This window comes from Phocoena sinus, chromosome 10, assembly GCF_008692025.1.
Source record: "Phocoena sinus isolate mPhoSin1 chromosome 10, mPhoSin1.pri, whole genome shotgun sequence".
Lineage (NCBI taxonomy): Eukaryota > Metazoa > Chordata > Mammalia > Artiodactyla > Phocoenidae > Phocoena > Phocoena sinus.
The window spans coordinates 10,917,806-10,942,299 of record NC_045772.1 but is presented as its reverse complement, the minus strand read 5'-3'; the positions used below and the strand labels follow the sequence as shown (position 1 = coordinate 10,942,299).

The 24,494-nt window shown below is 55.3% G+C and overlaps 1 protein-coding gene across 2 annotated transcripts; it reads right to left on the bottom strand.

Annotated features, from left to right (window-relative positions):
• Positions 1 to 1,553: 1,553 nt before the first annotated feature.
• RAC2 (Rac family small GTPase 2) lies at positions 1,554 to 16,932 on the bottom strand. Of its 2 annotated transcripts, none has more exons than XM_032644803.1 (7): positions 16,758 to 16,932; positions 14,577 to 14,648; positions 7,610 to 7,727; positions 6,836 to 6,898; positions 6,341 to 6,500; positions 2,943 to 3,075; positions 1,554 to 2,322 (listed from the first exon to the last, which is right to left on the bottom strand). In XM_032644803.1, the coding sequence occupies exons 1-6, from the start codon at positions 16,790 to 16,792 to the stop codon at positions 2,945 to 2,947; spliced, it is 579 nt and encodes a 192-aa protein (XP_032500694.1). In that variant the 5' UTR covers positions 16,793 to 16,932; the 3' UTR covers positions 1,554 to 2,322; positions 2,943 to 2,944. The 2 variants fall into 2 exon arrangements, with proteins under 2 accessions (XP_032500694.1, XP_032500695.1); XM_032644804.1 differs by lacking the exon at positions 1,554 to 2,322 and adding an exon at positions 4,416 to 4,419 and having other exon boundaries at positions 3,015 to 3,075.
• Positions 16,933 to 24,494: the final 7,562 nt, after the last annotated feature.

Below are 24,494 nucleotides of genomic sequence, written 5' to 3'. Positions count from 1 at the left end.
TGCGCGTCTGGAGCCTGTGCTCCGCAGCAAGAGAGGCCGCGACAGTGAGAGGCCCGCGCACCGCGATGAAGAGTGGCCCCCGCTTGCCACAACTAGAGAAAGCCCTCGCACAGAAACGGAGACCCAACACAGCCAAAAATAAATAAATGAATAAATAAATTTATAAAAAAAAAAAAAAAAAAAAAAAAAACAAGGACTGCATCCACTGGGGTAGGCTCAGGGGAAGAGGCACGTGGCAGAGGAGGTGTAAGCGCAGGAGGAGTGAGGGAGGTGGGATGCAGCCAGGCCTTGGGGCCACCAGGATGGTCCTGAATTTATCTTGAGGCCCCGGAAGAGCAGGAAACAGAAAGAGGCTCTCCTCGACTCTGGCCCACTGAAAGGGGCTTCTCAGGGCTTTTAAACGTTGGATGTTTTAGGGTGTGAGTTCTGACACATACATGTCTGTATCTGTGTCGTGCGTTGGGGGGTGGGGCAGCGGTGTTAGTGGTTTTTTGGTTTGTTTCAGAGAAGTCAGTTTAAAGGCATAACGACCTTGTCTGAGCTGAAATTTAAAAAGGCCACGGAATTTCCCCCCTGCACCCCATCCCTTTCAAGAGGGTTGGGCTCCCAGGAGGCCAGTGAGCTGAGATGTTGCATCAGAATTTCAGGACCTACGAGGGGCAGTGGAAGTGGCCGGGAGCCTGGAAGAGCAGAAAATGAAACCCAAATCATTTCACTGGCTGGGAACTGGGGGAACTTCTGTGTCGTCAGGGACGGGGTCTTATATCTCTTTATTTTAATCCTTTATTTTAGCTTCTCTAGAGTGTCAGCCCCTGAGGGCAAGAACTTGGGTGTACGGCTGGACCACAGAACAATGCCTGGCACACAGTAGGCGTTCAGTGAATTCGTGTTGAATGGATGGATGACATTTAGATAGAGAAGCACAGTCGTCCGCAGGATTGGTAAGTCTGGCATTCGTGAATTAGCAAACACTGAGGTGGGACTGGCTCCATCCTGTACCTTGGTGCTTTAGGGATGAGCTTCGTAAATCTTTACAGCAGCCCCATCTCTCTTTTAAAGAAACTTGCCTGTGTTTTGTGCCTGCTGGGTCCGGCATTGCTTCCTTACACTGTTGGGACACTTTCCTGGGACCTCCAGTAGTGGAGACTAGGGGTTTCTGGCTGCTCAACACCCATATTCCCCAATTCTGGCAAAGCTCTCAGTCTCCCTTTGAGAACCAAGCCCTCCCTCCACTCTAGTGGGTATGGTTTTGAAAGGGCTGCCTCCGCTCCATGCTCTAGTGTGGCATGTAGTCCAGGCTTGACCAATCAGAACACAGCATTCTCCTGACAAATGTGATTGGTTGAAAAGACCTGACCTGGTCCAATCAGAGTAAACCTTAATTAGAACTTTGCCGCGGGCAGACACTTGCTCTTTTTTGCTGAACTTGAAACGGGAAGGATGAAGCCCTTGAGAGTCACCTGCCTAAGAATGAACCAGACATCAGAAGGTACAGGAAAGTGAGCTCTGATGACATCATTTGAGTCCCCTCCATCAAGCTGCACCTGAAGTCATGATATTTCCAAACTTGAATCAGTAAATTTATTTTCTGCTTAAGCAGGTTGAATTGGGTTCCTAGTTGCAATGACAGAAATCCTGACTGGCAGGGTCTGCAAGTTTTAAGACTGTCACAGGTAAATGCAGCTCAGGATCCTGTGAGTGGAGCAGAAAGACTTGAGAGGTGGCAGGAGTCAGCAGGACCCAGCCTTTTGATTGGCTGGGCAGGTGCCGACAGAGATTTAGAAAATCTGAATGTTTTATGTTGTCCCCAAAAGGAGCGCTAAGACCAGAAGAGCAAACTTCTCAGACACTTAATTTAGCTTCAATAGGAGAACCTCAGACAAGCAAGACCATCAATATTGGAGTAGACTGCCTCACGGGAGAGCAAGAGACCCGTCCCTGAAGGTATATAAGTGGTGGCCGGCAACCATCTGGCCCGAAGTTTCCAGAGGGGATTCGGGTTTTGGGAGGGAGGAGTAAACAGGTAGATGATGCCACGTGGGGCATCTGACCACAGCAACACAGGGGTAGCTTATCGGTCCTGGGGCTCCCCTCTGGCCCCTGGGAAGGCAGGAGCATGAGGGGATGGGGACGCAGCACCTACAAATTCACACTCTTCCCCGGGGTGACTCCAGCACAGAGAAGGTGACGAGCCAAGCTCTGCAGCCATCTTGCTAAGAAACGCCACAGGAAGGGGACAGCATGGCCAGCGGGGATGTCCTGAGGCTTTGGGTGGGGGCCCTGCGGGGTCAGAACCATCTGGCTGGGAGGGCTGGGTGTGTCCTGGAAAGGAGACAGGCAGTGGGTGAGAATTTGGGGCCAAGCAGAATCCACAGCCCACTCCCGGCTCTCCTGGCTCACGGCTCATTCCAGCTCCCAGCTTTTGCTCAAGGTTGGCCAAGTCCTCTCCGTCCTTCTTGTCCCACCCATCCTGGAAGCCTTGTGGGTGCCTCCAACCCCTACCCATCCCTCTTCTGCCCCAGTAGCCTCATAACTCAGTCTGTCCTACCTCCACCCCTATATGTGGGTGTCAGGTCTCCCCGGCTCAAGCGGCCTCTTCCAAGGGGTAGGGGCTGAGGTATCTTTCTGCCGTGATCCTCCCCACCCTGCTGCAGAGACGGCAGAGGGGGAGCTCAGTGACACCACGCCTTGCCTCAGGTTACCTGGCATTTGCTGACACTTTGAACCTGCCTTCTGGAAATTGGGCTCACAGAGCAGGACCGGCTCAGGCAAATGGGCAACCTGAAGCCCCTTTGATGGTCCCTCTTCTGTCCCAGCCTAAATGCCACTCCCAATGAAACCTAGGGCCACCGAACAGTGGCTGGACGCCTCCCTCCCAGCCAGAGCCTGCTGTGTGGGGGGCGGGGGGGGGGAGCGTGGGGAGGGGAGGGAGGGGCTCTTACCCCTAGAGGATGCTGCAGGGCCGCTTCTGTGGCCGCGTGGGCTGGGGACACAGGACAGCCCGGATCGCCTCGTCAAAGACGGTTTTCAGGCCTCTCTGGGTGAGGGCTGAGCACTCCAGGTATTTCACTGAGTCTAGGTTAGGGCAGCAAGAGGGTAGAGGCCTAGGTCAGGGCTGGGCAAAACCCCCTCCCAAGCCATACAACTGCACCGGCTATGGCGGCCACCTGGGCTGTGTCACTCAGAGCAGGGTATTTACCCCCCTGTGCTTCAGTCTCGTCATGTCAGAAAGGGGGAGTTTTACTCAGAGGGAGAGGTTAAGAGCCCCCATGAGAGCAGGTCTGTGTCTTTCTTGGACACAAAAGCCCTTAATTTAAGGAAGGATACCTTTCTGGCAAGAAAGGGGCTCAAGCTACGGTGACCAAATTTCTCGGTGCCTCACTTTCTTCTAGAAAATTCCCACATGCCTGCCTCCGTCTTCCCCCGGGAGGCCTGAGGAACCCGTGGCCCGCTCACTAGGACATTCCAAATGTCATCTAGCCAGTCCTTCGCATCTCCCCACTCTACAGATGAGAAAACTGAGGCTCAGAAAAGTCACTTATCCAAAGTCACACACTAGACATTTCCCCTCCCCCAGGGGCAGCTGGGGGCCCTCAGCAAGAGGAATGGGAACTGGGGAGCACCCATTCCCCCATGAGGGGACCAGCCTTCTCCCACGTGACCACTCAGGGCTGGAGCACGGGGCACAGACAGCGAGGAAGGTAGGCTGAGCCCCACTCCCAGGGGCAGTGTTCTGTGACGTTCTGGAAGGAACCTGTGAGAGCTCCTGTGTCCATTACAACCCAAGCAGTCTCCCTGAAGTAAGCAACTGAAAAACCCCCTCTGCGAGAGGCCTGGGGGCCGATTTCAGGAAACAGAGAAGGAGAGGGGCAGGAAGGGGGAACTTTGCTCTTGCGTGGGGGGAAGGAAGCAGACCAACGCTGATCAGCACCTGCTCCCTGCCAGGCACTGAGCTGGGCGCTTCCGACAACCCTGTGAAGAAATTCTGTGAGTCCCCGCTTCCCAGGTGAGGAGTCAGGCCCGGAGAGGGGATGTCCCGGGGCCAGAGACACACAGCTGGGAGAGGGGAGCCAAGATCTCAGGAGGGGCAGCCCAGGGACGAGGGAAAGAAAGTGTGGGGCAAGGACAAGGAAACCAAGGCTCAGAGAGGATGTCACTTGTCCTGAGTCACACGCTGGGTGTCTCCCCTGCACGTGGGAGCATTGTCCCACCAGGGGGCACGGGCAGTGGTCCCAGGGCTCAGCTGGCAGGTACGGAGCACCCCGAGTTGGGTCTGGGAGTCTCGTCACCATAACCCTCTGTGCCCAGAAGGGTGTCACTGGGCATTTGGCCACTGTCTCCCTGCAAGGGACCGTAGCCAGTGTCCACTTCTTTCTTCCACACCCTCCAGCTTCATCCTCCCTGGCACCCGCCACCCTCCTGCTTCCTGGATCAGTAGTGTCTAGAGAAAGGGTCCCGACTAGAGGCCTGGCCACTCCAGGACCTCAGCCTGTCCCCCCTCTCTGCTCCCCAGTCGCCCACCTGTGGGGGCAGCAGACCACCCTGATCATGACTGAGGGAGCCACGCAGCCCGGGTTCAAGTCTCGGCCGTGGCACATCCCGGCTGGGTGGCCTTGAGCCAGTGACTTCTCCCTGAGCCTCAGTTTCCTCCTCTGTAAAGTGGGATGATGAGAGTCCCTCCTTCGTAGTCGCTATGACGATAAAGCAGGAGAATGTACAGGCCCAGCGCCCAGGAAGCACTCAATGCTGTGATTAGCAGCTGGGATCAGAGCTGCCCCACAACTCGTCACCCTGGACTGGTGGGCAGAGGCAGCTGCTGTCCTCATTAGCCTGCAGGCCCCCCAGGTCTCCCCCTTGGCCTGGGCTTGTCCGAGGCAAGTTCAAAGTCACTAGTCACTGCCCCTGGCCACCCCCAGCTGGTATTGGCTCCAAGATGGATTGGCTAGAGGCCAAGGCAGGAACCCCAACTCATCTCCTCGTGAAGGAGAAAGGATCTTTAGGGAGTGTTTAGGCTGGCTAGTACGGATGGGGAAACTGAGGTCCAGAGAGGGGGAGCCACCGGCCCAAGGTCACACAGACAGTCATTGCCAGGACCAGAATCCAGGCTTCCAGGCCCCATCTTATTCCAAAGCTTGTGCTTTAAGAAGGACGGGGTCGGACACAGGCTGGAGAGTCACTGTCTTGGGTGGAAGGAGTCCGGGGGGACAGGCTGTTTAGAAAGAAGAGAAGGCAGGGGTGCAACCCCCAATATTCGTGAGGAAAGACCAGAGGGCCTGAGAGCCAGAGCCCCTAGGATGGGACAAAGGACCCAGGGTTTAAGTGGCAGCGGAGGCCCCTGGGAAAGACGGCCATGTCACTGGGCTAGTCACATGAAGGAGGGGGTGACGGCTGTGGTTTCTCTTCCTGTGAAGAGATGTGAGTCCCCAGGGCCCTCCCAGTTCCGGCGGAAGGAAGAGTGGTAGGGCTGAGGGAGGGATGGGTTGCGGCAGGCCCCACCAATTCAAGGGCCAAACCCTGGGTCTGCCGGACCCTGTGGTGACACAGAGCACCCTGGGCACTGGGCCACTTCTCACAGTGGCCAAACCCCACTGGTGGTCCCAGGCTCTTGGGCAAGTACCCTGTCCCCAGGCAAAGGACAGCAGACCTGGACGCCACGGAAGAGGCCAGACCCATCGGTCGTCACCTCCCTGGTGCAGGCAGCCCTGAGCCACCACGAGGAGGCCCCCAAGCCATCGGTTTGTGGTCCTGTGTTCAAATCCTGGTTCTGCCACCTACCAGCTGCGTGACCCTGAGAAGTCACTTCTCTGACCCAGTGGCCGGGAGGCAAAGAGGAGTTGGGCTGAGAAGCCAGGAGGGTGAGGAATGGGGGGTGAGAAGGATGCAGAGGGAAAGACGTCACCCTTCAAACCCAAGCAGAAGCACCACCTCCAGGAAGCCTTCCCGGAAAACCCAAGCTTGACTCGGCTGCTCGTCCTCTGAGAAACCACAGCACACCCCACTCCATCCCTGCTTCTGTCTGTCCAAATGCACTTATTTCAATGTCTGTTTATGGATTATACTAATGCTATGATGACAATTAACACAAAGTGCTTCCCACGTGCAGTGCTGCTCTAGGAGCTCATGGGCGTGAATTCGTCTAATTCTCCCAACCACTCAGAGCTACTACTGTTGCCACGGTTCACTGAGGAGGAAACACAGGCCCAGAGAGGCTAAGTGACTCGTCCAGGGTCACACAGCTAGTACACGGCACACCCAGGGTGGAATCGCACAGCCTGGCCCCGGACGCTATGTTTCCAATCCCCCTGCACCCAGCTCCCCTGTCTGAGCCCGAGCCCTGTACCGATCTCCTTGGCCAGCGCCAGGCCCTGCGGGTAAGTAACAGGTGCCAGCTTCTTCTCCTTCAGCTTCTCGATGGTGTCCTTGTCGTCCCGCAAGTCCAGCTTGGTGCCCACCAGGATGATGGGCGTGCTGGGGCAGTGATGCCGCACCTCCGGGAACCACTGGGCCGGTGGGTCAGGGCAGGAGGTTGTGCAGGGGGTAGGAGGAGAAGAGGGGCACCAAGTCGGGAGGAGATAATAGGGGGTCATGAGGGTGTGTGGGGAGGAGAGAGGACAGGTTAGAGAGTAAAGCTAACTATCACAGCCCCCTCTGAGACCCCCTCTGAGTCTCACCCCCAGTGCCCCCTGCCAGCCCTGGGTGGCACTAGGGACCCTCTCTGCCCACATCCTCTGCGGCCCCAGGGGCAGGCCAAAGTCAGCGGTCCCTCCCTTCCGTGCTCCCCTCCCTCAGGGTCACCTGCCCCATCCCCCCAAGACCCCCGCTCCATCCCGCTCACCTTGGCCCGGACATTCTCATAGGAGGCTGGGCTGACAAGGGAGAAGCAGATGAGGAAGACGTCCTGGGAGGTCAGACAAGGGTTACTCATGAGGGGAGGCCTGGAGGCATCCCACCTGGGCTCTCCCACACCTGGGCAGCCACTGAGGGCTGGAGCGCCCAGGGGATGCTGGGCGCTTAGGATCCGGCAGAGTAGGGATTCCCTTCCCACCTCTACACCAGGCTGCTGCTTGTTTATCCAACACTTCCTAACGGCCCGAGCCTGTCCTAAGTGGTTAATCTTCACACAGCACTGTAGCGGTGCTGCTGCTACCCCATTCCACAGATGGGGAAAGTGAGGCTTACAAGGGTGAAAGCATTTGCCATCTGGAACTCCAGAATCCATGCTCCCTGCCAGGCACTCACTACCTACCCCCCACCCGCCATCTGGTCGCCAGCCCCAGCGCTTTCCTTGCCACCCTGGAGAGAGAGCCCAGCAACCACACAGCCACCTGCAGATGTGCCCCCATCACTCCTCCCCTCCCCTAGCACCCCCAGAGCTGGCCATCCTGAGCTCCCATTGGTCCAGAGTCTGCCTGCCCCACCCACTGAGAGCCAGGTGGTGCCACAGCCCAAGAGGCAGAGGGGCTGGGAAGACAGAGGACACGGTAATGACAGGGGCCTGATGGAGGGCGGGGACTCCTCCGGCTGGGCCTTAAGGGGAGGGTCAGGGCTCAGCAGGCAGAGGCAAGAGGGATGCAAAGCCCAGGACCACGAGGAGGGCTGGGCAGCTTACCGTCTGCGGGTAGGAGAGCGGCCGGAGGCGGTCGTAGTCCTCCTGCCCTGCCGTGTCCCACAGCCCCAGGTTCACGGGCTTGCTGTCCACCATCACGTTGGCTGAATAGTTGTCGAACCTGTGGGAACAGGTAAGATAGAAGGGCCAGTCTCCAGCCCCAGAGTCTAGGGACTTGCAGTCCATGGTTCCATGGCCGAGGCCAAGACCCAGAGAGGAGCTACAACAGGACCAAAGTCACAAAGCTCTACGCAGTTGGGTTTTATTTTTTACTTTTCTTAAATACTGATCAATTACATAAGAAATTTTAAACGCAGGTAAGCATAAAGAGGAAAACATTGTCTCTACTCTTTTTCTGCCCTTCCCTACCCTTTGGAGAGACGATTTTTCGAGGCTGCATAACATTCTCTCCAAGGCATGATCAGAATAAACTTTACCCACCTCCTAGGCTGGACGCTGCGGCTAGTCACCCAATATTTGTTGAATGAGTGTTCATTCCCGTCTTAGGTTGGGTCCCCCCAGAAGCAAACCCCGAGCTGAGGGAGTGGCACCGGTGGTTTATTTGGGAAGTGACTCCAGGCAGCCGAGGGGAAGGGACAGCGGCTGTTGAGCTGTCACTGTGCGGGAACCGGGGCTCCGTCTGGCTGGGGCCACTGAGCTCAGGGCATCCCCCAGAGGAGGCAGGGAGCTGGGGTATTTAACCACCTTCTCCATCTCCCATTGGCAGAGGGAAGTCCTTGGGTGTTAATTCCCTGGCCTTCCCGCCCACCCCTAGTGCACACCAAAAACTCAGTTACTGGAGATTTCAGGAAAGGCCACTGGCGCACACTGGAGAGGCACATGTTGAAGGAATAGGGTGGGGCAGCGGCTAACATCTCCCTGCCAACACCAGAGAGGCCTCCAGGGCAATCGCACAAGCTCGCACTGTGGGGAAACGTCCCAGACACCTCCCTCCCTGTCCCCGACCTGGAAGGAGCTTGTCGTCCCCTCTCTCAGGCAACTGCTTTGCCTTGACTATGAACTGGTTTTAGTGTGTCTCTGTCCCGCCATGGGCTGTGGGCTCCGTGAGGGCGGGGCCCATGTCAGTTTCATCTCTGAAGACTCAGGACTGGCACCTAGTGAGTGTAGGTGGAACAGAGTTAAACCAAACTGAACTGAAGCCCTTGGGATGCCACCGCCTCCACGAAGCCCTCCCAGAACACGGCTCAGTGACAGGCTGTAGAAGCCGTAATGCTTCAGAGCAACTCCAAAGACATCTGTCCTGTGACAGGCAACCCCCCCCCCAAAAAAAAGTGGGTAACCTGACATGTTTAACACCCCATGCTCGTCCAGCCTTAAGTTCCGCAGATGGCCCTGCTCCCTCCTGCCTGGAAAGTTCCTGCAAACGCCCCTCCCCTGGCTCCCCACTCTTCTTCTTTCCTGGTGCTGGGCTGACTCTTACTCATGCTCCCTCCAGTCCCATTTCAAGGTCACCTCCAGGAAGCCTTTCCCGAGCCCCAGCCAGGTCGGGGCCCCCACCCCGTCCCAACTCAGTAATCTGTGGTGAACTTAGCACCCAAACAGCAGACATCCAGCCTGGCTCGTTCCTCACTGCACCAAGGCCAGCATCGCACTTGGCGCGTAGTAGGTTCCCTGTGGACCTACTCTTGGTGCCACCCATACCATAGTGGGATTTCAGGCAGAAGGCACTGTTCAGGGAGACGTCGCTGGGCATGATGGGGAAAGAAGTGCCCATGCTTTCTTCGGCTTCTGCCAGAAACACTCCTTTGGGATGAGCTTAGGGTGCAGGGACACTCTTTCCTTCACTGTCCAGTCTGAAATTCTGACACCCAAAATCCCCCAAGATTCCTTGAGCCAAAGGCATCTGTCTTCTCTGAGCCAACTCCAGGGTCTCAGGGGCCGTGGCAACAGGGAAAGAGCTGGTTCCTGGGACTTGTAGCAGCACCAAACACCTGCTCTGGGGCTGGTCAGAGGGTTAGAGACCTTCATACATTAGGTCTTGAAGTCCCAAGTGACCCAAGATAAAAGAACCTCAAGTTCTTGCCATTAGACAGTTGAGGAAACCGAGGCCCCAAGAGGTCAAATAACTCTTCCAAGGCCAACCAGCTCACAAGCATAGGAGCTAGGATTTGAACCTGGCTCCCTCTGTACACTCATTTGTGAGCGAGAGGGTGGACAAATGCACTGCAGCAGGGGTTGATTCGCCCGGGGATAGCCACCCAGAGGCGGGAGGGAACAGTAAGTTCCTTGTGAAGCCTTGTCCTGGTCGTGTGACCCTGGGTGAGTAACCCAGCTTCTCTGAGCCTCACTTTCTTCATTGTGAAAAAAGCCCTATCTCTTGGGGCCATTAGGAAGATCCAGGGACAGAGGATATTCAAGCCACCTCATGGGGAGATGCTGAGGAGCTGAACAGTCTCATCCTTAAACGTCACCGGCCCCCCACAGAGGACCAGCTGCCAGACCCTGAGGGATCACTGCAGGGACAAAATGATCCACAACTCCCGGGGTCCCCTACTTCAGAGACCCACAGGCAACCAGGACCAGAGGAACCTTATACCACCACTGCGGCCAACCCTCACTCCCATTTACCAGATGAGGAAACTGAGGCTCACAGACAGGAAGGGACTTGCCCAAGATCTCGCAGTCAGTTGGGGGCAGAGCCAGAACTAGATCCTGTTACCCAATTCAGAAAAGCTCATGGCGTAAGCATCACTGCGACTTCATGGCTGGAGATTCAGCAGAGTTTGAGCTGGGGTCTGGGGGCTGACTGGGAGCTGTGGAGAGGACAGGGAGCTCACGCTGGCTGGGCACCCAGGGGTGCCAAGTGCTGTTCCAGGCCCTTCATATTTAGATCGTTTCAGTGAGCCCAGGAAGTGGATTCTACCATGGTGCCCATTTTACACAGCAGGAAACTGAGTCAAAGCCCGAGAGTGACATGCCCATGGTCACACGGCTGGAGTGCTTTCACCCAGAGTCTGTGTGGCTTCTTTCTGCACCCCCAGGGCTGCAGGCCCGGCCCTGACCCCAGCATGGAGTGGAGGAGGGGTATGGGGGGCAGGTGAAAGGGGGCTCAGCGCCGGGCATCACCTGACCACCACCCAAGCTTCCAGGGGAAAGAAAGTGGACTCACAGAACACAGAGACCACAGGGCATACATGGCTGTGACTTGGGGACCAGGGAGGATTGATAGGTCAGGTGGGGCATGGACCACTGCTGGATTTGGGGCGTGGTCCTCCAGGCAATGGGGAGCCACCGAGGGGCTTCACCAGGCAGGGGTTACATGATCAGCTTTGCATTTGGAAAAGGTTCTTGGCCACTGGGTGGAAAAGTCTTAGAGAAGGGTCAGAGGGGAAGCTGGGAGACGGAGCCACCGGTGAGAGAGGTGGGTGGTTGGAGGAGATGGGGGAGCGGAGAGGTGTCCCAGGTGGGATGCAAGGGGACAGAGGGCGTGTATGAGCAACGGGGAGGCTTGAGCCAGCAGGACACAGCGAGGGAATAACTCGCTCGGTGACAAGAGTATGGGGCGAGGGGGAGGTGCGAGGCCAGGCCGGAAAGCTTGGTACGTCCACTAGGGAGGCTGCACGTCATCCTGTCCGGGGGAATCTGGGCTGGATTTGCCGGTTTACAAAGGAAGGTGAAAACCAAGTACTGGTCCCTCCGACCTAAATTAACCACCTGTGTTCTTCCTTCCCAGAGACAAGCCCCCACAGAGCTGAGCCCCCTGCTGGTGGCTGAGTTCCAGCACCTTCTCAGGACAGGCTGGAACGTGCCCTCCCTGCCTGCCAGGCTGGCCCTGTCACTACAGAGCACCAGCCATGTGCTCGTCTCTGTTCTAGAAGCTGGTCTAGTGCCACGGTCCCCAACCTTTCTGGCACCATGTCTTCTTTCATGGAAGACAATTTTTCCACGGAATGCGCGAGGCGGGGGCGGGGGAGGAGGGGGGGAAGGGGGAGGGGTGCTGGTCCAGGCGGTAATGCGAGTGATGGGAGCGATGGGAGCCACAGATGAAGCTTCGCTCACTCACCTCCTACTCTGCTGCAGGGTTCCTAACAGGCCGTGGCCCAGAGGTTGGGGACCCCTGGTCTAGTGAACTAGACAGACCAGGGCCCTGTCCTCATGGAGCTTCCATCCCAGCGGGAGAAGTCAGATGGGGAAGGGCTGCGAAGAATGTCAAGCAGGGTGGAGAGATGGAGGGGGCCTGGGCGGAGGGAGGGGCTGCTTTAGACAGTGTGTCAGGGAGGGGATACCTCGGCCGGGACCTGAGTGATGGAAGTGGTGAGTGCAGAAGCCTGGGGGAGGCTGGCGTGTCTGGTCCCCGAGGACCAGAATGGAGTAAGAGGTGGGTTTTAAGGGAGGAATTTAGGCCGAGGTGTGGCTCCCTCTAATTTTCGCTTTTGAAAGCTCACCTGGGCTTCCATTTGAGAATGGTCATAAGGAGAGGGGAAAGGGGAGAACCCCTATGTCACAGGTACCTGAGAACAGGGTCTTCCTGCATTGTCTTTGTATCCCCAACCCCCAGCACAGGGCCATCCACAGAGCAGGCTTCGGTCTCCCCATCTGTGAGACAGGGCTTTGACCCTGAGCTCTTATCCCCCAACCCGCAGGCAGCAAGTTCAGCTCAGCTCTCTCGCTTATCTGATCTGGTCCACTGGCACCTGCCTCCGGCCCCAGCAAACCCTACCACCCCCAGCCCCAGAGCTCTCTTGACCTCTATCTCTGTGCCAGAGATCTCAGGCTACCTGTTTTCCCCAACTCTGCTCTCCCCGGCTGTCCCCACCCTCCACTGTCAAGGGCTCAGGGTGGCTTATTTTCCCCTCCCTGTCACAGGGGTGCGAGCACTGTAGCAGGAGCCCCTCTGGGGGCTTGTCCAGAGCCGAGTAACTCCATATGGAAGACAAAGAGTGTGGGATGCAGGCCTGGCTACACACCTGGCAGGTCCAGCACAAAATGAAAATGCAGGGACCCTTGTTCAAACATTAAGAATCTCAGGATGGGACATCTGAGCATTAAACCAAGTGCAGGACCCACCCGAGTGTGTGCCTGCCTAGATGGCTCACCCAGGAGCCGGCCCTGCTCTCTGACCCAACCCCTCAGAGTCCTGGGCAGGTAAACCTTGTCTGGTCCATTCTGTCTGTCCTTCCACAAGGTTGTCCAGGACAACCGAATCCACTCGGGGCCACCAGGGGCCAGTCTCTCCGGGCTGCTGAGCGCAATTGGCCCTACCTCGGTCTCTGCTGGTCCCACCATCTTGCACCAGAGAACTCGCCTCCCACCTCCCTGCACAGGCCCCCGGGCAATGAGCTTGGCACGTCCCAGCCCTGCCCCTCCTCTTATAGAAAGGGAAAACTGAGGCTCACCGAGGGGAAGCAACTGGTCTAAGATCTTTGAGCAAGTGGGCCCTCCAGCCCAGCTGCAACAGGCAGAGACAGGACACAGGTAGCGCCAGCACCGTCCTGGTGAGACTGGCCTTCTGCAGGAGCTGCCTTCCCCGATTCTGTACCTGCCTTCCCGCTCAGGGCTAGAGCCAGCCCTCCCTCAGCACCAGACGGCATTTGGTGATTGGTGGTGAGCGTGCAGGTAAGGGCCAATGCGGAGAGGGTCACTGGCGCCATAGCGGGAGTTGCGAAATGAACCGGGGCAGAAATCAGTTTTCCAGGCTTCCTACCCAGGTTTCTCTGCCCTCTCCTCGCTGCTGTCCTCCTGCCCGGGCTGGGGTTCCTGAGGCAACTGGAGCCAGGGCCAGTGTCCCAGGGAGACATATCAGTAGAGGGAGCCCAGCCCACCTGGTGACCCTGTGCGGGACAGGCCCCTTAGCTGCTGTGAGCCTCAGCTTCCCCCGCAGGCACCCTGGGGCTAGAATAATAGCCACCTCCTCCCATGAGCATCAAATGAGATCACACATGTGTGACATTTCGTCCGGGGACCAGGACACAGTAGGCCCTTGATAGATGGTAGCAGTGATCCATCCTCCTAGGGCCTCTCCGTGAAGTTCAATTCAGGTCGACTCAAAACAGATAGATCGTGTCTAAGGCAATGTGTAGACTGCACTGTGCATAAGGCCCTCTCCTAAGACAACGGGGAGACCCAGAAAGAACTGGACGTGGCCCCCTGCCCTGCGTAGGCTCGTGATCGTGGCAAAGATCAGACAAAACCTCTCTGGGGAGTGAGAGACGCTTTCAGGCCAGATCAGAAAGGCTTCCTGGGGGAGCAGACACTGGAGCTGGCCTGGAGGTCTTAGACATGTGGACGTGGGAAGGAAAAGCAGTCCAGGAAGAGGGAGCAGCTGGAGCAAAGGCCCTGAGGTGGAAATGCCCAGGGAGTGCTTGGTGACCAGGGGCGGGAAGCAGACGGGACAAGAAGCAAAGTACTGGGCTATGAAGCCAGAAAGGAAGGTGGGAGGAGGCCACACAGAGCCTTGGATGCTGTGCTATGGAGTTGGGGGGCTGTCCTGAGAGGGATGGGGCCACCGAGCATCGGTGAGAGGGGGCCGATGCTTCCCATTCACCCCACATACTCCTACATGCCTGTGCGTCAGGTGACAGCCCTGCCACCACATCCAACACGAGGGCAGGCCTCCAGGTGGCACTGCCCTCTCCCCCGGCACACACGTGGGCCCTGATGTCTCTGACCTCCCGGTGTCAAGGCCCCCCACGACTCGCCCCAGCCCCTCTTCCACCCTGCTTTTGCTCACGCCAGCCCTCCGCATCTCCCTGCTGGAAGGCCGCCTGCCCCCTGGCACAGCTTCTGCACCTCCCCACACCCCGCGGCAGCCTCTCTCCCCTCTGGGAGCCCTCGGCACTCATCCCGGCGCGGGTTGCTGCCTCCCCGGCTGAACCAGTGGGCAGCTCTGGCAGGCAGAGACTGGCTGGAGGCTGACTTTCAGGCTCACAGGATGTGCCTGAAAAGGGGGTGGGCTTGGTGATGCGTGTCTCCCCAGCCTCCGAGCGCCCCGCCCACGCACAGAACTCACACGGTGGGGATGTACTCTCCCGGGAAGGCGTTGGTGGTGTAGCTGATGAGCAGGCACGTCTTGCCCACGGCTCTGAAAGACAGGAAGTTCGAGAGGACAGTGGTCATGGGCCCTGCCCGAGACTCAGGGAGGTTTCTCAGCACCTGCCCAGTCCCCTAGCCCAGCCCTCAGAGAAGACCCAGGCCCACCCCTCTGGGCATCAGTGTCCCCGTCTGAGAATCCCTGTATCGGCGCTCTCACACCTAAGAGTCATCTGGGGTGCTTGTTAAAGGACAGACTTCAAGGTCCTACCCCAGAGATTCTGAATCAGGGGTGTGGGCTGGATCTGGGAATTCGTATTGTAACAGGCTTCCCCAGGTGACAATGATGTGAGACAGAGGGTTAAGAGCAGGGGGTCCCCAGGAGGCCCCTGGTACCTGTCCAGGGCTCTGCCATCACTCCCCTGGGATCCAGATCCCAGCTTCATCACCTACCTAGTGGTAGCATGATCTTAGGCGAGTCACTTAACCTCCCTATGCCTCAGTTTCCCCATCCAGAAAATAGGGATAAGATGAGTTCATCTCATAGGATGGACCGAGAGGTAAACTAGACGAAGCCGGTAAAAGAACTGAGCACAGTCCTGGCACAGTGTAGCAGCAGCAAATACTGGGGAAAGCCTGACCCCCCCTCTTTCCCTCCCACCTCACCGTGGCTGTTAAGAGCATGGAGTTTAGGAATCAGAGAGACCAGGATTCAAATCCCATGAGGTCTTGGGCAAATGACAACTTCTTTGAGCTTCAGTTTTCCCGACTGTAAAATGGGTCTAATATTAGGGTTGGTGGGAGGATAAAACAGAGGAGTGTGACTAAGCCCAGGGCCTGCACGTAGTAAGTACAAAGTTAGTAGTGATCGCCATCACTCGTGCAGTCTTCGCCCTCAGTCTGCTGGGCTGGGAGGGGGCAGGGGGCACAGATAGCCCCGGGCCTTCCCCTGCCCAACTTGGTTTCGTCACTTCCTGCTCAGAGGAGACCGGCTGCCCTCTTCTCCCCACCCCCTGCCCCGGGCCTGCCAACAAGGTAACTCTAAGTGACTGGAACATTGTCCTTGGCTTCCGCCCTCCCCTCCTCAGATCAGATATAAAGCAGAAGTGAACAGGGCTGGACAGGCGGGCAGATAACGTGCCTCAGAAATCAGCGGAGGGCTGCCTGATAAACCAGCCCACCCCAGGCCAGGAAAATCGAGTCTCTTAAGGCCTCAGGCTGCCCTCAGTAGGATGGGAGGGTTGGATAAGAGGCCTGCCCAGCCAGACCAGCGGGAACGTGTCGGGGTTGGACCTACAGAAAACCCCAGGCGGTACCTGCGGGCTGGACCCTAAGACAGTGCTGGCAGGCACGAGAGACGGGCACATCAAAGCTGTCATTTCACAGATGAGGAAACTGAGGCCCGTAGCGGGACGTGACAACCTGAGGTCGCTGAGATGTAACAGCTGAGAAGTCGCCTCGGCTCGGCCTGGCCCACACTGGCCCCCAGTCACGCCCCTCCCCCTTCCTCCTCCTCCCGCAGCTCTGTCTCTCACGCCCCTCCCCTCTCTGCTCCTCACCCACAGCCCCGGCGCAAGCTCCCAAGCTCCCCAGCCACGCAGGCTGAGGCTCAGGAGGTCGGCTTCACCAAACACACTTACGTGCAGGACAACCAGTCAGAATATCTCCAGGGACCCCACATCAACCCTGCGGGCATGGGCCTCTTTCCAGATGGCCAAGCTGAGGTTCTGAGAGGCGCTGTGGCTTGCCCAAGACCACACAGCAGCGCAAGCCTGTGACTAGAGCCCAGGTCAGCCTGGGGACCCACCTCCCCCCACCCCGAGCCGGCATCCACAGAATCGAAGCCTGAGGGCCAATGGGAGACCAGCCTCAGCTCTCAGGGTGCAGGCGACGGGCCCCAGGCATCCCCAACCCTAGTCCTGTACTCTCCACCCAGGCAGCTTCCGGGGTGAGGTGGGCAGACAGAGTGGAGCTATCCTCAGCCCACCCCTGGGGTTCCCTCTGGGCCCTGGGAGAAGAAGGGAGCCGTTCCTCCGGCGGCCTCCCAGGGACCCCCTCCATCTGCAGGGCAGAGGGCTTCCTCAGGGGGGCCAGGGCGGGGGTGGGGGGGGCCAGGGCTACCCCGGGACGGAGCTGTCAGCAAGTCCAGCCGGGTACCTACCCATCTCCCACCACCACACACTTTATGGCCTGCATCGTGTCGGAGGCCTGGAGGGCGGTGGTGCTGACAGCTCAGGGCCCGGAGCGCTTCTGCAGACACAGGGGTATGGAGAGCTGGAGAGGCACCCTGAGCAAGGAGCAGCAGCGGCGGACAGGAGGCAGGAGGAAGCGGAAGGGGAACTTACCCAAGCTGCTGCCCCCACGGCCGTTTGCAGAAGGCGGAGCGTGCGGTCTAGCCGAACAGCTCAAGGGTGGGGTGGCCCTCAGGGGCTGGGCTGGGCCCCTGCCAGGCATCCCTGCTCCCGGACACCAGCAGGAGGCCTGGGCACCCTCTGGGCTGGAGACTCACTTCCACAGGCAGGGCCAGAGCTGTTCTCCAAGAACCTGCGGCTCCTAAGAATGTAGTTCACCTCGTTTCTGGTCAATAAGCATTTAATGAGCACCTACTGTGTGCCAGGCACAGGATCGGGTACTGGTGAGTCTAGGATGTGAGCAGGAAGATACGGCTTCATCACAGGTGTCCATAAAACAAGGCAGGAAGTGATGGGGCCACGGAGGATTGACAGGGAGGGGACCTCAGAGTTACACAGAGGGCGAGCCAGGGCCTTCGAGGTGGCACTTGAAAGCTAGTGTCAGAGACAGGGCTCTCCAGAGGGGAAGACATGGATGCTCCCCAAACGGGGGCCATTGTGGGACGCCCTGAGTGTGAAACGATGGGAGAGATATGGGGGGGGATATGATGGGGCAGGAAGGGAGGTGGGGATCAGCTGACAGAGAAGGGGAAACGTCAAGGGAAGTGATGGGCAGTGCCCCACGCCAGCCAGGCCCGGCGCTGGAGGCAGCCCTGGGGGACCGGGGGGCTGGGCGCGCTGGCTCAGGAGCCGTGGCCCGTTTGAACGATGCTGAGACAGAAGGTCTTAGAAGCCAGTTGACTCACTAGGATGGCCCAGCCTGAACTCAAAGCCAGGGCCAGGGGACTCCAAACTCTTCTGTCACCCCGGCTGCTGTCTGGGGGACAAAGCCTGAGATCTGCAGTGGGTGGGGAGGGCGAGTGCGCCCCCTCAGCCTCGAGGAGCCTCGGGATCCGAGCAGCAGTGGATCTCCGCAGCGGGCTTCACGTTCACTCCTCTCTGCCACCGCTCCCCCTGCCCAGCACCCCTCCGGCTGCAGGGACAAGGGGCAGGAGGGGATGCGCAAAGCCACTCGTCACCCACCCCGGGTGGGGCACTCAGGTCAAACCAGGAAACCAGCCAGAGAATTTGGAGTGCCGGGTGCTGGGCAGCCAGCACCACTCCCACTCTATCCCCCCAACCTCCCCCCCACCCCACCCCCATCACTCCAGCACCTGGATCTGAACCTTCCCAGACCTTCCACACAAGTTACAAGGTTCCCAAAGACAGCTTCTGCCAAAAGGGAAATGCTACCTCCCCTAGGACCTGCTCCAAAAACTTGGCCAGCCGATGAGTTAAACCTGCCAACCAACTTCGACGTCTTCGCTCTGTGCTTTGCATGGGCTGAGCTGAGACAGTGGAAAGCACTTCACGGTGCCCAGCCGGGGTCAGGAAGGCCAAGCATCCCCCCATGACCCAGCCTGGGCACCTCACAGGCCACCTAAGGACTTTGTTCTGACTACTCCCCCAAATCCACATTCTTTTCCCAACCGCTGCAATCCCGATCCCATAGGAAAACCTCTGTGTTAATCTAAAAAAAACAGTGTACTAGGTGGAATGTGGGATCCTGGAACAAGAAAAGAAAAAAAATTAATGGAAAAAGTAGTAAAATACAGGACAAATCTGAAATTAGATAATACTATTGTACCAAGGTTAATTTCTTAGTTTCGACAAATGCACTGTGGTTATGTAAATGCTGTGAACGTAAGGGGAAACTGGGTGAAGGATATGGTGAATTCTCTTACTGTCCTTGTAATTTTTCTGTACGTCTAAAATTATCCCAAAATAAAATGTTTACTTAAAAAAGAAGAAAAGAAAAGAAAAAAGAATAATGCACCTCTTTGGGAAGACACAGCCAATGAGTATGGTCATGTGACTCGGAAAGAGCTATATGTATTGGGTTTTATCCCCCATTTGTCCCCTGGGGTGGAGCTTCCTTGTGCAGTAAACAACCTACTCAACCATACATGGCCATGACAGCTCTAAAATTGCACCTGCCCTCCATCCTGAGAAAGCCGCTTCTCCAGGACAACCCAAGCAAAATTCTTCCGAAATTAGGTCCACTCGACTCCCTCCTTCATTCCACGTGCACCCATTATACACCACTTGAATACCTGGCTCTGGGCTTGGTACTGCTGTGGATACAAAACAAGGAAGACAAGAAGTTGCCCCTGAAGAACTTGTGACCTGCAATGAGAGTGACTCAGGGACCTTGAGATGGCCCCGATCTGCCGGTGGCTCTGGGGCTGTGAGGATAGGCCAGGGCTGGCAGGGGAACAAGATAGGGAGTGAGGCAGCCTGGACCACAGCCACCAGGTGTCTGCGAGGCTAGAAGGGCAGTGGCAGTCTCTGCGTGCTTCCAGCGCAGCGACCACTGCTCTAAGCCCAGGCTGGTGGTGGCTCTATTGTTCCCCCACTTTACAGATGAGAAAACCGAGGCCCAGAGAAGTTCATGAATCTGCCCCAGATGACGCGGCTCACTTGTAACCACTACACTGGAAGTGAACGTAGGTCTCCTTGTCCAATACTCTCATTTTACAGATGGGGAAACTGAGGCTCTTGTGCATGGGACCAAGGCCAAGATGCAGCAGCCCCAGCCTCCTGTCCAGGCCTCTTCACCTTTTCTTTTTCTTTTTCTTTTTTGTTTTTAAATATCTATATTGAGACATAGTTTGCGTATAATAAATGAATCCATTTAAAGTGTACAATTCCATTCATTTTCAGAGATACATACACCCATGAAATCTCCACCACAGTCAAGATGCCAAACATCAGAGAACATTCTCATTTCCGTGGAAGGTTTCCTCGCACCCCTGCGCAGTCCATCTCTCCACCCCCTGCACCCTCACATGGAAGCGCTGAGCTGCTTTCTGTCATTACAGATTCCTTTGCATTTTCTAGCATTTCACATAAGTGGAATCACGGTATTCGGCCTCTTGCACAAGGTTTCTTTCACACGGTATGTTTTTGAGATCCATCCATGTGCTGTTGCATGAGCCGTGGTCCATCCCCTTTCATCAGTGAGCAGCGTTCCATCCAGGGATGTGTCACACTTTGGTTATTCATTCAGTCAGTCCTCTTTTAACCACACTTTGCAAACTCACTGAATCACAGAAGCACGGGGCCTCTGGGCGTGCGTAGAGGGATCATAAAGGCCATCTTCATCCAACCCCGCCTCTGCACTTCTGGTATCCATTGCTTGGTTCACTGCCCACTAAGCAGCCCCGTTCACATACCTCCAGTGATGGGGACGTCATTCCCTTAGGAGAGAGTCTTTTTCACCCTTGGGCAGCCGCGCCTGTTAGAAAACCCTTCCTCATTTTCAGCCCAATCCACCCCCTCGATTGTGCCCACAGAGGTCCTAGGACTTATCCAGGGGCTGCTCAGATGAGTCACCTCCCTCCTCCCCACCACAGGCCTTAGGGTTCCCGAAGTACAACCTCCACCCAGCGGTGTGCTGGTAAATGTTTAACCTATAGCCCCAGTTCAGTTATCTCTGCTTGTGTGTAACACTGCATGATATGATTATATCAAAATGCACTTATCCAATCTCATGCATATGCATGAGGCTTGCAATGTTTGCTTTACAACCAGTTCTGCTGTGGGTATTTGTGGACTCCTGGAGCTGGTGGGTGAGGTTTCTCCAGAAGTGGGACAGCAGAGCTGTAGGGCACCTACATCTTTCACCCTAATACACAGTGAGAAGACATTTTTCAGGGGTCCTCATGGTACACACCTTCGGCCACATTTGGCCTTGTAAGACTTCATACTTTCTGCCAACCTATGGGTGTGAATTGGCATCTCACTGCAGTTTTAATTTATATTAACTTGTTTCTGGTGATGTTGTGCATCTTTGCAGGTATTTATTGGACGCTGGTGTTTCCTGTTCCATAAATTATCTTTTCGTATCTCTTGTCCAGTTCTCTACTTTCTGATACTTATTTGGAGAAGTTCTTTGTATATTCTGATTTTCTTTTTTTTTTCTTTAATATATTATCCCATTGCTTCTATTTGTTTATTTTTGGCTGCGTTGGGTCTTCGCTGCTGCGCGCAGGCTTTCTCTAGTTGCAGCGAGCAGGGGCTACCCTTTGTTGCGGTGCGCGGGCTTCTCATTGCAGTGGCTTCTCTTGTTGCAGAGCACGGGCTCTAGGCACGCGGGCTCCAGTAGTTGTGGCATGTGGGCTCAGTAATTGTGGCTTGCAGGCTCAGTAGTTGTGGTGCACGGGCTGTGTAGTTCTGCAGCCTGTGAGATCTTCCTGGACCAGGGATCAAACCCATGTCCCCTGCATTGGCAGGCAGATTCTTAACCACTGTGCCACCAGGGAAGTCCCTGTATATTCTGATTTTCAAACCTAAATTTGCTATATGCATTACAAATCTTTTTTTTTTTCCAGTCTTTGGGATGTCTTTTAATCAACTGTGACTTTTAATGCACAAATTTTCACTTGGTTGTGGTCTAATTGAAATTTCTTCCCTAGACACTTGTGCTTGTGGAGTGAGTCTCGCTTACAAAGTCCTTCCCTACTCCCAATTTCATAAAGACGTTCTACCGCATTTTCTTCTAAAACTTCTAAACTTTTGTTTCCCATATTCAGGTCCTTACACACTTGGGATGGATTTTAGTGTGTGGTAAGATAGGATTTCTTCAATTTTCGTGAGATTAAGGATTTAATTTCGTCACCTCCATGACCAGTTGTTCCAGCACCATTTATTGAGGAGAGCTGCCTGCCTTGTCCCCAGTGAGCTGCAGCCAAGCTGTCTCATGGCAAGTATGTCTGTATGTGTGTGAGTCTGTTCTTGGTCTATTTGTCCAACCTGGAGTCAGCACCACACTGCTTTAATTACTGAAATTCTGTGTCAGGTCTTTATATCCAGCAGGGCAAATTCTCCTCTCTTGAACTTTTTCAAGATTGTTATAATTGTCACTGACCATTTGCTCTTTCATAGAAATTTTAGAATTAGCTTGTCAAGTTCCAAGATAAACTATGTCAGGATTTTGATTCGAATTTTATTCAATTTATAGAGGAATTTGGGGGAGAATTGGCATCTTTGTAACACTCAATCTTCCTACCCATTAACATGTCATATTTCTTCTTTACAGCTTTCAATAAAGTTTTATAATTTCCCCCAGAAAGGTCATGCACTTTTTTTCATTAGATTTATTCATTGATACCTTATTACTTTCAGTGTCATTGTAACTAAAACTTTTTAAAATTGCATTTTCTGTTTGTTGCTTACATCTAGGAGAATGTCAAACGTTTCAGATTGAATTTATGTATACGGCAACTTGGATGGAAATTCTTATAATTTATCTAGAGTTTACCTAATAGAGAGCTACTAACAAGTCTAAGACCGTCTTTGTAGACAGTCTCATCTGTGGAAAATGACAGCTTTATTTCTTCCTTCCCAATTTTTGTAACATAATTCCTTAGGTTGAATAGAATCATTGATGGCAGGCGTCTTTGCTTATTTCTGATTTTTAAAAGAACGCTTCGGGCTTCCCTGGTGGCGCAGTGGTTGGGAGTCCGCCTGCCGATGCAGGGGACACGGGTTCGTGCCCCGGTCCGGGAAGATCCCACGTGCCGCGGAGCGGCTGCGCCCGTGAGCCATGGCCGCTGAGCCTGCGCGTCCGGAGCCTCTGCTCCGCAACGGGAGAGGCCGCAACAGTGAGAGGCCCGCGTACCGCAAAAAATAAATATGTTTAAAATATATTATTTTATTTTATTTTTGCTTTATAAATCTTTAGGCTATATCATCAAATTCTTACAACTTTAAAATTATTAAACCTTCATAAAAATTTTAACCTTTTATTAAAATAGCAGCCAACATTTTCTAAGTCTTTACTGTGTTCTGGCGCAGATCTGGCACTCAGTGAATTGTTATAGAAATAAGAATTTTTAAATTAAATTTTAAATTAAAAAAGAAAGAAAAACCATGGGGTGGGGGTGGCCTGGGTGTCTCTGGCAGGCCCCCTGGAGGCAGCACTGGGAACTGGTCTGGGTGGAGGCTCACTCAGCCTTGGTCAGCCCCAGGCTCAGCAACACAACAGGGAGGTGCCAGAAGAGGGGTGGCCGGGGACTTCCCTGGCGGTCCAGTGGCTAGGACTCTGCGCTTCCACTGCAGGGGGCACAAGTTCAATCACTGGTTGGGGAACTAAGATCCCGCATGCCGCGGGGCATGGCCAAAATCTAAATTTAAAACATAAAAAGAAGAAGAGGAGTGGCCAGCTCCGGACAGTCCCCAGCGACTGGAGTCTGGTCCCCAGCCTGGCACGGTCCTCCCAGAATTTCAGGGGTCAAATTCCTCAGGGGCTGGTTCAAACAGATGCTTTCCCCACCCCTGGGCCCCAAAGCAGCTCCCTCTGCCAACCGCCTCAAGCTACTCTTCGGTTTAGTCACCTCCCTCCTTCCTGCTGGAGGAGTCAAGTTCAGGCCCAGAAGGCTCCATGAGGGCAAGTCCAGGGCACAGGGAGGGGATTTTCTCCCAGGAGATTCTCCATGAAGCCCTAGATCAGGAGTGCAGACCCCTTTCTTCATCAGGGGCTCTCCTTCTGCCCCTGGATCAGGTTCTGTGTCCCAGACACACCCAGAGACCAAGCACAGCCAGGCTGCTATTGCTTCCCAGTCCTCAGAGGCCGGGAGCCTTCCCTGCATTCCCCCCAGGCCACCCTCCGACTGATGGATTAGGGAGAGCCGCTTCTCCTGGTGCCCATGCTGGTGCACCCTCCTCTTCCTCACACCCCTGCTCATCGGGACGCTGTCTTGGCCTTTCTCTTACACCCCTGGGGCCCCACGTCATGGGTTCCGTTGCCGTCCCCAAAGTATGGCTCCTGGGTCTCGCTCCACTCCCTACCGGAAATACCCCACCCCCACCCCAGATGCCCCACTGGTCCCTCCAATTCAACAGTCTTCCCCATCTCCCATCCCAGTGCAACATAACCATCCCAGTCCCCTAAACGGGGGCCTGGACAGCATTGTTTTTAAGTTTTTAAAGTTTTTCATTATTTTCGTATTACCTTTGAATGAGTAATACATTCACATGTTCCAAAAGGCACACAAGAACTGACAATGACAAATCATGAATAAGCCTATCTTCCAGCCCAGCCACCCAGTCCCTTCCTAGGAGGCCACCTCTGTTGCCATTTTCTTATGTGTCCTTCCAGAAACATCCCAGCAGAAAAAAAGCTTTTTTTTTTTTTAAATTTGACCTTGGTGTGAAATACATTTTTTTCTTATTTTTAAATTAAGGGTACTTTAACTTATTTATTTATTTATTATTTATTTTGGGCTGTGTTGGGTCTTCGTTTCTGTGCGAGGGCTTTCTCTAGTTGCGGCGAGCGGGGGCCACTCTTCATCGCGGTGCGCGGGCCTCTCACTATCGCGGCCTCTCTTGTTGCGGAGCGCAGACTCCAGACGCGCAGGCTCAGTAGTTGTGGCTCACGGGCCTAGTTGCTCCGCGGCATGTGGGATCCTCCCAGACCAGGGCTCGAACCCATGTCCCCTGCATTAGTAGGCAGATTCTCAACCACTGAGCCACCAGAAAAGCCCAAAAAAGTGTTCTTTATTTCC

Coding starts and splice junctions, on each gene's coding strand:
- RAC2 (XM_032644803.1), bottom strand. CDS start 16,792: ATGCAGGCCATAAAGTGTGTGGTGGTGGGAGATGG. Junction 14,649..16,757: donor TGTGTGGTGGTGGGAGATGG/GTAGGTACCCGG, acceptor CCTGTCTTTCAG/AGCCGTGGGCAAGACGTGCC. Junction 6,501..6,835: donor ATGAGAATGTCCGGGCCAAG/GTGAGCGGGATG, acceptor CCACCGGCCCAG/TGGTTCCCGGAGGTGCGGCA.